The sequence below is a fragment of the Cornus florida genome, unplaced genomic scaffold, assembly GCF_030987335.1.
Source record: "Cornus florida cultivar Cherokee Brave unplaced genomic scaffold, ASM3098733v1 CherokeeBrave_3.0.0_Hap2_Chr11, whole genome shotgun sequence".
Classification (NCBI taxonomy): Eukaryota; Viridiplantae; Streptophyta; class Magnoliopsida; order Cornales; family Cornaceae; genus Cornus; species Cornus florida.
In genome coordinates, this window is record NW_026775581.1 from 93153261 (window position 1) to 93167305 (window position 14045).

The following is a 14045-nucleotide window of genomic DNA, read 5'->3' on the forward strand; positions in this document are numbered from 1 at the left end:
TTTTCTTTTTGTCTTGGAGGTGGTTTGTGGCTACAAATCAAATTGGAACAACGGAAATGTTATATAATGTAATTTGTATTTATTTTCTTTATTATTTAGCTTTTTAGGTGAATGGTTACGTATTATATTTTATACAATTTTAATAATATATATAACTGGCAGAAATGATTGTATCATTCTAGAAGTCAATGAAATTTACTTTGTTGGCTGAGAAGAGGAAAAGATTTAAACAGACATACACATCAATTAGGAATTCGTACATTTACTATTAATTTTGTTTTCTCCACTGTTTTTAATCATAAGAGAGGTATGGGATGGAGTATTGGGGATGGCTCTACTATGAATTGTTAGAAGGACAATTCACATCAGAGCCATAATCAATCGGTCCTTTCCAAATAAAATGGTGCCCCTTTTTCATCAATGGCTGGTTTAATTCTCCATGATGTACACAAATGAAATCTAGAGTTGGTTTGCCGAACCTTTAATCGACGTGACTGTTATTTCATTTTATAAATCCCTCGCAGTACAGCGGGAAGATTAGATTGCAAGATTTTGGGTGCATCAAATAATGGTCGTTTCTCAACGAAGAGTGCATATTACGTGGCAATTTCTCTTATGAACCAAAAATCTTTTACCTACCCCGAGGAAGGGAGTAGTTTTGATGCGGGGAAAGGTCTCATGTGGCGTAAGGTTTGGACAATCCGAGCTCTTAGGAAAACTCAATTATTTTTTATGCCAGAGCCTTCATGAGAGAATCTCAGCGAATGAGCTGCTAGATATCCGTGGGATGCCCGAGGTCTCATTCTGTCTATTTGTGCAGTTGAGGTGGAAACGGTTGACCACCTTCTGTGTACTTGTCCTTTCACATGCTTGGAAACGATGTCCTTTTCGACTGGATTTTTATGCGGAAACACTCATTTTGGCCTCCAAGGTCGGTTTCTTTATGTGATGGGCGAAAACTGAGGTTCGGTAAAGTGCATGGGTTCAGCAACGTTCATTTGTTGGACTATTTGGAAGTGTCGTAATGACTTGGTTTTTAATCGAAAGAGATGGGATTCGCATTAGGCTAGCCTGAAAGAGTTCCACGATTTTCAAGATTTACAGGCAGTTGATAATTATCCCAAGTTCTTGGCATCTCCATTGGTGTCTATTTTGCCATCTCCGTCGAGGTGGAAGGGCAGCCATCGGTTGTTTTAAACTTAATTTTGATGCTTCTTTTAACCTTTCCATAAGGTCTTGTGGAGGTGGCATGGTCCTACGTAATCATTTAGGCTTCCCCATTAAGATTGCTACAATGTTCTTTGAAAATGTTTGTAGCCCGTCTATGGCGGAGAGCTTGGTGTTGTGAGAGTCTTTGGTTTTGCTCAATCAATGAGGTTACCACAATGTGGCTATGGAAGGACATTGTCTTCTGGTTATGGAGTTGCATGTTTCGACGGATGCTTTGAAAGTGGTGTTCAATGACATTTGTGTTATACTTAAGTTGTGTTTGGGTTCCTCGTGAAGGAAATTCTATTGCTCATCCGTTGAGTAAAAATGCTTCTAAAATCAAATGTGGTGATTTAAAGTGGAGCATATAATCCTCAGTTATTAAAGGCTCTTCTCTCTCACTTTGTTTTGTCTCCTTTGGAATGTTAGTGTTTTATTTTCGAAAAAAAAAAAAAACATGATTCAATTCCCTCTTTCGTATTACTAAGTCGGAATTAGAAAGCACTCAGTCATTTTATTTTGTTTTCAAAATATTTGTTTTTGTGAATACTCGAGTATAACTAACAGCAATATTCACTATTTATTTATTTATTTATTTTTGGTTCAAATGGATCAATTTTCATCATGTCCTATTGAAGGAACTCTGCCCTTAATTTTCATCATATCCAATTGAAGGGCCTGTGCCCGAAATCCCAATCACATTATCTATTATCTTTAAAGAGGAAGGTTGATGATACTTCAAAGGTCCTACCAACAACATGTTGTGTTCAAAGGTCCTGCCACTAATAGGTTGCGGATAAATGAGTCAGTATTTTTGCACGTGTAACTTCAAATATATAAAAAGTAATAATAAGAAGGGTAAAGTGTAATAAATCTCCTAATTTTTACTCTATCTGTCTCTCAATCAATTTTTATAGTGTCCCTTTTGTTTAGAACTAAAATATATTTTTTTAGATTAAATATTATTTTATTTTTACTTTGTCGGTGTTTGACAAATGTTTACGTCAAAATTGAGGTAGAGTCCATCGGGTGGGACATATAAAATAACTTGTCAAAAATTGATGGATAAATTATTTTTGTTAAATTTTAATATTTTTTTTCTTCGTAAATATTTTATGACAACCGAACACCCGAAAATAAAAAAATATTTTCTGAAAAATATTTTACGTCTAAACAAACGGAGCCTCAATCCTCTAAATTATTTGATTTTTTGCAAAAAAACACCCGGTGTCACTATTCCGTTTGTTTTTTCAGATTAGACCCTGTAATTTGAAAATGACAATTGTATCCTTGTTACCATTAAAATATATAAGGGTAAAGTGCAAATAACTCCTAAACTATGTCCAAATTTACAAATAATCTCCCTGAACTATATTTTGTCATAACGTCCCATGAATTATCACATTTTTTGTTAAATGGTCATAATGTCATTTCTTATTGAATTACACTTGATACATTTTTTTCATAAAATATATACGAATTTTTTTTTAACAATAAGATAATCATTGTAGAAAATGGCTAAATTTGATAGAAGTTACAACACTGTATTTTTATTTTTTTCCTATTGTTATGATAAATTGATATAAATAATAAAATTAAGGTAAATTTAAAAAAGAAAATTTTAAGATAAATGGTCTAATTAATATTTTAGATAAGGAAAAGGATAATAAAGATAATTTAATAAGAAATGACTAATTTAATAATAGTGGATAAAATTATTTTTTGTGATGGGCATATCCTTAGTTACAATAAATCAGTAGTTTAAAGGAGTTGTTTGTAGTCTAGGATTTTGTTTTGGCAAAAGACAATAGTTAAGAGGTTTTTTGCAATCAAACAAGGGTCATGGGTAATTTGATGATCTAATATCTCTGGTGACGAGAAATTTTGATTTTGTTCTTAAATTACACTTTTTAAATAATTCAAGGGGCACTACTTTAGGTAGGTTGAGAGAGAGAGAGAGAGAGAAATCACCTAATAATAATAATCAATGTCCTCAGTAGTATATATATTTTTTGTAAATTTTTCATCACCTGTATCCAATTATTGCTTTTAAAAAAAATAAATAACTTCTATTTCAGTATTCGGGCCAATAATTGAACCCGGTTAAGGGCTCGGACTGTTTTCAAACATAAATCGGTCATAGAGTCACGATCAAATTCGCAGCCAACTGGTGTGACCTTAGAAGCACCACCTGAAAATGGAAGCACAAGAAGGAGGCGCACACAAAGCTCAAACAACAACAACGATCTCCTCAGACACCCTAATTTCAGATACTGAAACAAATCAGCAATCAACAACGCGTGACCAGAATTCTCAGGAAGATCAAGAAGAAGATAATGGAGCTGGTGAATCGAAACCCTCGAAATTTGGTCAGAAAGAGATTCTGGGAGCGCTCAAAGTGGTCGAGAGGGACTCCGTGGCGATTGCCGAGAGCTTCACCACTCTCTTCGCTTCTCTCCGTTTGGCCCTCTCTGAGGTCTCTCACTCTTCACTTCGATTTTTCTACTTCATATCTTCTTCAATTTAGTTGATTTGGTGTAATCATTTAATTTGTATTGTGGGTCTGTGTTTTTCTGAAAGAGAACATACAATCCCACATCAATGTTTTTTCTGGTATAAAAATGACCTTTGTTTGTTTCGTAGGAAAGTATTTTCTAGGGAAAAGGAGTATTTATTTTTGCTTTCATTTTATTTGACTACTATCTCTATTTGCAAATACCAGGGGATACACCTAAAATTTATGTTTTATTTTTTTGGAGAATTCTGTTGTCTGAATGTTTGACATTGTTGAAGTGACGATGGTGACGAATTAGATTATAGAGTAAAAAAATTAAAGCAACTGCTAGTGAGTAGTGAATTAACAAATTATATATACACACACACACACAGAGAGTAGTGGAGAACCTTGTTATCTTGGGGGAAGTGAATGTGGCAACATACCCATTTTGTTAAACATTATTAGGGGTTGTAGCCCGATCAAATTTAAGAAGATTTATCTCATTTCGAGAAACTATGAATCATATGACTTGGTCCTAATAGGATGTTTTTCTAAGATGAAGATGGGAATTTAATTTGTTATGATCGAGTTCTTTTACTTATTGATTTCTCTGGCTGATGAACATTGTAGGTTACTAGCAGTTCGGTTGATCATATGCATTGCTTCAGTGATGCAGCGGGGCGCCTTCAAGAATGTGGTAAGTGAAAGATTCCTGTGGACCATATCATGCTTTTTTTTTTTTCCCCCAGTAGACACAAACATGTTAAGGTAGTCATGATATGAATGTTAAATAAGGATGATTGGCTGAGAGCCATCTGTGTCTCATTTCCATCAATGATATTGGTCACCAATTTGGCAGTCCTTTTCAAGGCAAACAATATGAAACAAGATGTATTCCTTCTCAAGTTAGGAATAAGTGAAGAGCTACACCACATGGACTCAAGCATGGGTGCATTGCTAATTGTGACTCTGTGAGATTTGTTTTATCCTTGAATCATCGGGACATAGTGACACAACCACATTCTTTGAGCGTTTAATTTATTTACATCTTAGAGTAAATGAAAGAACCATGTAATAAAGCATGTCCAACATAGGTTAGTCATTCATGATATAATAGTAATGTGATTAATGTGTGTGTTGCAATATTGGATGTCATTTCAAAGTACTTATTCTTATTTTGGGAGCAAAACTGCCTTTTACTTTTGCTATCAAAATCAAGTAGTTTTTTCAAGATGCCAATCAAACAATATTCTACCTACTATGTCTTCTTCTCTTCTGTTGGGTGAAAGATTTGTTTTAGTTAAAGAGTCTGATAGTAGGTGTAGGACAAGTATCCTGTATCGACTCTATGCTTCTAATCAAAGTTTTCCAATTTGGTCAACTAGACTAAGGCCTTAATTAGAATGGCTTTACAAAAAAGCTCTGTAGAATAGACATGTTGTGTTACTTAAAACTCAAGATTAGGGGTGATATGACTTGTTAGGGGTGCTTCATCCAACTTTTATTTGAAGGGATTTAACACCGTTACTTATGATGTAGTTTCATACTTTCGTCCGACTTCTTTAATCTTAATCGATATTCTTAGATGTTCCAGTTTTTATATTATCTCCTTTGCCTTTTAGCACTAAATGATTATCCTTGTATATATATATAAATAAATAAATAAAACAACATATCAAATATATATATATAAAATAAAAAATAAATTAAAAAAAAAAAAACTAAATGATTGTTATTGACTTGAAGAGATGGAATATCCCTCAATCTTCACTTATCTGTGGTGTATTGCTTTCTTACCCAAAAATTAAAGAAATAAATAAATAATCCATTTATCTAAATTTTGAAAAATAGGTATCAGGCCTTAGCCTTTTACCTTTGGCCTCTTCTTTCAGCTTCAGAGGTTCCAAGGCCTTGTCTAATGTTTTCACCTTTTACTTATTGGTCTGTACTTAGCAAAAAAGAAAAACTTATGATAGTTACAATTTGCAATGCTGGAAGGGTAGTTTGTTTTATTTTTTTATATTAACAATAATTTATTTTCTTGATTTTTTTCCCTCTCTCATCGGACTGTACCCCCACACTCCCTCCAAAGAAACCCTTTTGATAATTTCTTCCTATAAATATCACATTACCAAATACTTATGGAGTTATTCCATGGATTTCTAAGTTGATTATAAAATTGATGTTCTGAAATTGTGTCCTTTTTTTCTTCTCACATTACAGCACTTGATGCAACGACAAAGGGAAATCGTTATATAAATTCGTGTCTCAGGTATATATTTTAATTTTAAACTTTGCTGTTATGAGAAACGCTTATTCATCTGACCTTTAAGTATTTCCATGTGTTTTTAAAGTTTATTTCAAAATAAAATGTGGTGCTCTGTTATAGTTGCATTTATGGGGAAATTACAGAAATAGAAGATAGAACTAAGGGGGCATTCTTATTTTTGTTAGTGTCTGCTAATTGTTTAATTTTGTGTATTTTATTTATCAATCTTTCCTGTTTTTATATAATTATTAATTTTGGCACGAAAATTTAATGGAAAGAAATTGATTTTTTAAATATAAATTTACTAAGATGATTGGATGAAAGAATCTTTAATAGTTATATATACTGTCCACAGCTATAGCTCAGAGGTGGACGAAGAAAATTTATAAAGGAGGTCAATTTGATACGAGAGAGAATGGGAAAAATCGACTAAGATGGTCTGGCCATTTGCAGTGAAGACTGATCACTCACTAGGGGCAACACATTGAGGGCCTAAATTAATATGGACTGAGATCAACAGGGGGAGATATGATGGCATGTGGGTTGGTTGAAGTTATGGCCTTACATAGAGCTGAATAGAGGAACTGGTTGAGGTTAATTTGAAATTAGAAAATTAGAAAAGGATGCTTTATGCATAGTAAAAACCTTTTTTTTTTTTTAACCCTGGACGGAGGAATAATCTGTTTCTGCTGTAGCTGGCCGTAGCAGATTCAGGGTTTCGGCTGTCCCAAATCATTCCAAATCATTTTGTTTGGCAGAGTTTGTATGCTAGAATGAGAGAATCCTTGAGATGATATTTATTATGTGTCATCATTTTTACCCATTTTCCCCAACAAGGCATCTTTTTTCTACTTTTATCTTCCAGTGCTCATTCTTATTTCTTGAATATATTTGCTTCAGATTGAACGAGGAAATGAAAGGCGTTGACAGTCTAGCCATGCAGCTGTATCCTTTTTATTATTCATGTTACACACACACACTCGCTTTTTGGGTATGTGTCTACTGTTTACAATCCTTATCATTTGAACAGCTAATATCATAAACTTAAATCTTAGAACCCTCCATACAGCTATTTTGATGAATTGGGCCTTTGTTTTGCTTCCTTGACGATTGTGAAGAAAGGTCTTGAGGAGGAATGTTGATACTCTGGATTCAGCTGTAAACAGACTCCTCCGTCTGCCATGATGATCTACTCGATATACTGTGGGTCGATAATGATGTTTAATAATTCAATGTTCTTCTGTACATGTTTTATGCTGATTTAACTTGGATATTCATTTAACGTTTGTTATGGGTGATACCATTACCTGTTGAACTGTCTGGCTTGGAACTAACAAGGGGATGTTTGACCTTTCTAGTTCAATGGTTATTTTGAGTTCTTTCTTACACTTGCTTGCTTCTTGTTCCACTTTAGCTGTGCTTGTGAATCATTTGCAGTATGGGTAAGGTGTTCTAAATATTCATCCATAATTTATTTATTTATTTATTTATTTTTCTTCTCAAAAGTAATACATAATCTTGGCCAAGAGATTCAAATATAGAAAAGAGTTGTGACTTATTGAAATGTGTCTTCAGGTAAAGGAACTAAGGAAGGCATAAGGAACCACAATATAGATAGATGATTTATTAATTTGGTAATTAATGTGAAAAGCACTGGTGTGAAGCCCGTGTGATTATATTTAGATTTCTGCACGTTTGTTTGAACTTTGGAACAAACACATGTATTTGCTATTTTTGCAGTAAAACATGTTTTTGTCCCTATTGATTACTGCATACGGTTGTTCTACCTATTCTCAGAGCCTTTAAACACATTAAATTTGAGAAAAACAATAGGTTTATGTTGTGAAAGCTACTACGTGTGATATATAAAGTAGATAAGTTGGTTGGCGAGGTTAATTATAGAAGAAGTAGGTAGATGATGAGCTTTAAAAATGAATCGCAACCCAAGTAATAATATTCTTAAGGTGCCAATTGCGTCTGTCTCACACACACAATCAAGCAGCTTGTCTGGATTCTAATACTCCAACAATAATAATAATAATAATAATAGATGTGGCTCAACGAATCCGACAGGTACATACCAACTATTAAACAAATACACACCCCTTCATTCCTAGGTCAGTCAATACCTTTAAGGAGACGCCAAAAATGATTTACGACAGCATCTAGAATTCTGTATCGAAAAACAAAAAAACATTATGTAGTATTTATTTAGCAAATAAGAATAAAAATATCATGGGGAGGGACCCACGTGACGGAATAGATTGAGTAGGAGTTCCATGAAACACATGATATAAAAATCATATAGGATGTTTGTGTGGCAAAGGCAATTTAAGTAAATTATTATTATACTACATGATTGCGCAATGGACCACGAAATTCAAATTAAAGTTTCTTTCGAGCAATGGACTACAAGTTACATACATTATGGTATTTTATCAAATCGTCTAAGTGGCGATAGTGATGGTGCCATCTGAACTAATGATCCTTCTTAGTTTCACTATTATATATAGTGTATATGTATATATATATAATTATAGAATAATTAATTAATTAAAAGTAATACTATTGTGAGTCTTCTCATAACAAGACATAATTTTTTTTATTTAATCACTAAATTAAGACCGTAGTAATGTTTCAAAATGTGTGAAAAGTCAAATAAATTATTTAATAAATTTTAAAATTCGTTAATCAAATTATGAAAGTTCACCCCGGTGGAATTAAAACGGAATTGTCGTGTAAAAAAATCCTAAGAAAAAAAAGTTAAATTAATGAGTTGGTATAGCAGACTACTTGAGAATATTTAAATTTACTGTCCACGTGGCAATTAAAGTAGAAGCCAGTGTTATATCAAAATCACCCAATTACATTAATAGTCAAATGAAACAGTGGGGATGAGTATGTTATATACGTAGTATAAGGTTAGTGTTAATTAGTAGAATTTAATTGTGACATTGAAATGACAGACTAAAAAACTAACTAGGGCTGTCTTTGTACCGTACTTAATCGGATGCAATCATGGAGATGGAAATTCAAATCCACTCAATCAAGCCTGTTCAAAAATATCAATGACAGTGATAAGATGTGAAACGTCATACATTTGGTCCCACTTGATCTCGTGCCTTCCAAGTGCTCCATCTTTTTCACGTAATCTAACCCCGTTAAATGGATTTCACGACTTCATGCACATTCATGCATTGTTTGTTTCGTATTTAATGTAACTACTCATTTTGACTTTAAGTAACCACACTTGTATTTTATTTTGTTTCATTAATTTTTCATATTAGCACAAGCTACAATCAACATATCAATCAATTCCAAGTCAGGCTTGCTCCATTATTAATGTTTAGAAAACGTGCTACCAAAATGACTAAAAATTCAATCGAGAGCTCAATGAATTTTTTTATAATTAATTTAGCTAGAAAAATACCAAATTTTGTAGAAAAGAGTTCAACTTAATGAAAATTAGTCAAATACTAACTTTCTAGCAAAAAAAAAAAAAAAAAAAAAAAAAGAGGTCCTAATTGATTAAAATAAAAGAAAAAAGGATTGACATTAAGTACAACACATTGGTTGAAAAAAACAAAATGAGTGATGAGATAAGTGGAGCCCACGAGCGACGTGTTTTGAAGATGACCTGTGATCCTCCATCAGCCGCCTTACATGTGTCATAGAGTGGCTTGACTGTTAAGTAGCCCCGAATATACCAAATGTTTAGGAATGAAAACAATAATTATTAATTATTAATTATATATACTAATGTAGTCCCCACCCTTAATTTTTTTTTTAAAAATATTTAAACATTCTCAGCTCAGTCGGCTACTTATTAGGACGGGTTCTCAGCCGTTAGCTGATAAAATACCAAACTAACCTTGTTCGGCGCCTATACTTCCGGGACATAATTAATCCCACTAAAGTAATAATTCTAGTCATGGGTACCCGTCCTTAATAGCATGCGTAGACTTTTTTGTTTTTTTTGTTTTGTTTTGTTTTTTTTTTTTTTTTTTTTTTTTTTTTTTTGGAGTATGCGTAGACTAGATGTTTTGATATCTGAATCAACGAAATAATTAGTCCCTTCACGAGGTTCTATTAAAAGATGTGAAAGTTGAAAAAAAAACCAAAAAAAAAAACAAAAACATGTGATTTGATTCTTTCTTTGTTTACATGTTATTAGGTAACTTTCAGCCACATTTTAGAACATTATACTCTCAACTTAAAAAAAATATTCATTTTAAAAAGTTGAAAACTTCAAGGGACATGTGGGTCATATATTGTCCTTCGAAAAATTATTAACTTGCCTTTTAAATTTTGAATATTTAAATTTTAAATTCTAATAATATATATGAAAAATGTAAAATATATTGTTTGTTGTGGAATAATTTACAAAACAAATACGAACATTTTCTTTTTGGGACAAAAAAAAATATATCATAAATATATATATATATATATATATATATATATATATATATATATTTTGAATGGTTATATCATAAATATATTGTAGGAGGAATTTTTTTACAATTTTGGAACAGCAACTAATTCTTCTTTGTAACTGTAATTACGAATCAATATTTAATGATTTTAATCTATGAGCTATCCGTAACGCTGTTACAATATTTTAAATTTTTTTCAAACTACAAATCTTATCTCTATATCTAAATTATTGTAAAAATAGAATTAGTCGGTGAGTCGTACGGTTGATGTGAATGGTGTCGTAGTGGCCACTAAGGCCTATAGTTTGGCTAGGATGTGCACCTGGACGGTTCACTAGCCTTTTGAAGATCCATCAATTCAAAAGGCAGAGTCCACAAACGAAAATTAATATATTCTAAAGGAGGGTCGAGCAAAATATTTGTACTATTTATTATTGTAATGTTTTGGTAGCAAGTTCATTACTTCGAAAGTGACTCTTTTTGGAGTTAGTCCATCACCCACTGGTATGATTTGATTAACGTTTGAATTATATAGAGTTTTTTTCTACATTGTAGGTTAGCATGATAGATAATATCAAAAAGTATTGTTTTATGAGAAAAATTAAAACTTTTACTGTTATATATATATATATATTTATCTATTTTAAACGCATGACGAATTGCACTTAGTTGTTTCACATCTTTGAGGCATTTATGGCGAGTTTTTTCACTTCTCCATACACACATATGAAATTAAAACAACAACAATAATAATGATGATATAAATACACACATATTTAACAAGAAAAGCCTTATTCATCATTTTTCCCTTTTGTAAATGACTTCTCGTTTAAATTGTATTGATATATGTTAGGGTTTCTAAAAAATCAAATATTTAAAATATTTTTTGACATTTACAATATTAAAAAGAAACACGAAAATAAGAGTGTTTTTAATTATAAAAAGAAGAGTGTGTAACAATAAATATATTGAATACGTAGTATAATCTAAGCGCAGCCTAGCTAGGGTTCAAGGCTGCGCTTAGATTATACTACGTATTCAATATATTTATTGTTGAAATTTGAGGGTGTTTGTTGGGTGTCTTTGCCTTTTGGTGCAATTACTAAAGTAACAACTTTTCTTCTTGAAACAATATATATATATATATATATAAAGGGTTTTGACAAGGTCAAAACGATGTTTGATTTATTGTTCTCCAAAAGTATTTTGAAAGTAAATGTTATGTGTTTTTCTTCTTTCTTGTTAATAGTATTAAAAATTGTGTTTATAGAATTTTTCTTTATTTTTAGAAAAATACATTTTGAGTAGGACAATACTTAAACTCTTATTGGTCAGAATGTCTACCATTATAACCGTGTGTACCAATAATTACCAAATCAGAGAAAATAATTAACCTACCATTTCTGATTTGATTAGTGAATATGTATCTAACATATTTGATTTGGTAATTAAAGAGTATGTGTTCATATATTATTGGTCCACGTCAATAATCAAGATGTAATATACTCTTCTTGGTGAACAACTAAATATTCACTTCACGATACATGTTTGGCTTTTAATAAATTGCGTCACTAATATAACAAAGAAGTCAAATTTAAATTAATTATTCCATCATTAAAGTTGGAAGAAATCTTAGTAGCTGGAGATGAAAGTGTGAATTTTCTCACCCACTCCTCCTAAATTCTTTTGCGTGCCATGAATTCAATGTTTAGTGCATACTCAAAAACTTAAATCCATTCTTACAATGTCTCTATCATAATTACTATCATAAGTTTTGCAGATAAAATTCTTTTGCGTGCCATGAATCCAATGTTTAGTTCATACTCAAAAACTTAAATCCATTCTTACAATGTCTCTATCATAATTATTATCATAAGTTTTGCAGTTAAAAGATAAATAAAAAAAACAAAAAAAAAACTATAATCTCACATTTTCATTCATTGAATCCACTACGTCTCTCAATTAGGTAATTTTTGGTGACACCAAATTACGAATTAAGTTTGACACTAATATTAACCGTGTGAATGATTGCAGACTGAGTCCTCATCGGCTGGCTTGACCGCCATTTCAAATCTCAAAGTTTCGATCAATCAAAATTCGTAACGGGTTAAATGTCTCGTAATCCGACCTAAAATTTAAATTATTAAATAAAGTTAACACTCAATTCATATGAGTCATGACACCCTTTATAAACAATTACTTTAATTTATTAATTTTAGTTATCTTTTTTTAAAAAAAGGGCAAAAAAAGAAAAAGACATTTCAGCCGAGTTGGATGGAAGCTAGTCGAGCCAAGAAGTCAGTGTTGATTCAGACACGAAAAGATGACGGTGACGCAGGTTCTTGGCAGTTATAATAGTTTTGGTGAAAAATTCCTTACACCGTCACAGGGCTTTACCTTGCGAAGGGACAAACATGGAAAGGGATATTCTGTAACCCTGTCGTATTATGATATTATTCACAACTTTTTTGGCAAACCCTTTCTGCAGTCCAATTATTTTACATCTTCCATTCCACACTTTCATCATGATATCATGCAATGTGATTATCGTGCTATATAGTACTATGATAGGAATAAAAGTGAGAAAAGAAAAAGAGAATCAAACACCTTCAGTGACACAGTGGTGTTATATTTATAAGGGAACAAATTTTAAAATTTGGAGAAAATGCATTAATTAAAAATAAAAGATTTATAAATTACTAAAATGAGATGCAAAATTTTTATAAAGATTTGGAATGTAATAATATTATAATAGCAATGACAATCATTTTTTATACTTAGAATCATGAATAATACAATAGATTATTATATTAATTAATGGACAAAATGAAGAAATACTAGTTATATTTTATGTGATACCAAAAAATAGTGTTGGGTATTAAAAAGAAACAAGAACACGAACACATATTGATGTAACTAGAATGAAAATATCGAGCCGGTTGATAACTCTAGAAAAGAGTAGTTCACATACAAGGTAAAAGACAATGAAATTGTTCAAAATTAACAAAATTATCGTAGAATGAAGTAATTTAAAATAATTTAAAAAAATTAGATGTAAGAAGAGACAAGACAAGTCATTTAATAAAGTATAATAGAAAAAAGAGAATTCTTGTTGTACATGAACAGCAATACACTTAAATCTGAAAAAAAAAAAAAAAAAAAAAAAAAAAAAAATCCACACACACACACAGCTAGTTGTGTTATCTCATGCATCTCTCTACAATCCCTTCCTTCTATTTGTTCCTTTCATCCAGTACCCTTTCCTTCCTATTTGCTGCATTATAAATATTATATATATATATATATATATATATATATATATATATTTCAATAGATATAATAACTAGTCTTGGATTCTTTGTTATTGGAGTATTTTCCAACAAACCACACCAATAAAGAACATTGGACGGCATTTAATGTCCACTACCCCTTGCTCTCTTTCTAAAACTCTGTGTCTATAAAACTCTCCTCTTCTTCACAGACAATTACCCTTTGGAGCTTCACTTATAACAACTCCTCGTTTTTGTTACTTTTTACTTTTCATTTCTTCTTTTATCGTGCAATAACAAATATATATATATTTTTTATTTTTCATTTCTTCTTTTCTCTTGCAATAACAATTACACACTTAAAT

At 31.5% G+C, this 14045-nt stretch overlaps 1 protein-coding gene across 2 annotated transcripts; it reads left to right on the forward strand.

Moving 5' to 3' along the window:
* The first annotated feature begins 3318 nt into the window (after positions 1 to 3318).
* Positions 3319 to 7363, forward strand: LOC132285144 (uncharacterized). 2 transcript variants are annotated; one of them, XM_059787315.1, is made up of 5 exons: positions 3319 to 3685; positions 4337 to 4403; positions 5930 to 5978; positions 6876 to 6920; positions 7098 to 7363. In XM_059787315.1, the coding sequence occupies exons 1-5, from the start codon at positions 3407 to 3409 to the stop codon at positions 7102 to 7104; spliced, it is 447 nt and encodes a 148-aa protein (XP_059643298.1). In that variant the 5' UTR covers positions 3319 to 3406; the 3' UTR covers positions 7105 to 7363. The 2 variants fall into 2 exon arrangements, with proteins under 2 accessions (XP_059643298.1, XP_059643296.1); XM_059787313.1 differs by having other exon boundaries at positions 3320 to 3685; positions 7094 to 7363.
* Positions 7364 to 14045: the final 6682 nt, after the last annotated feature.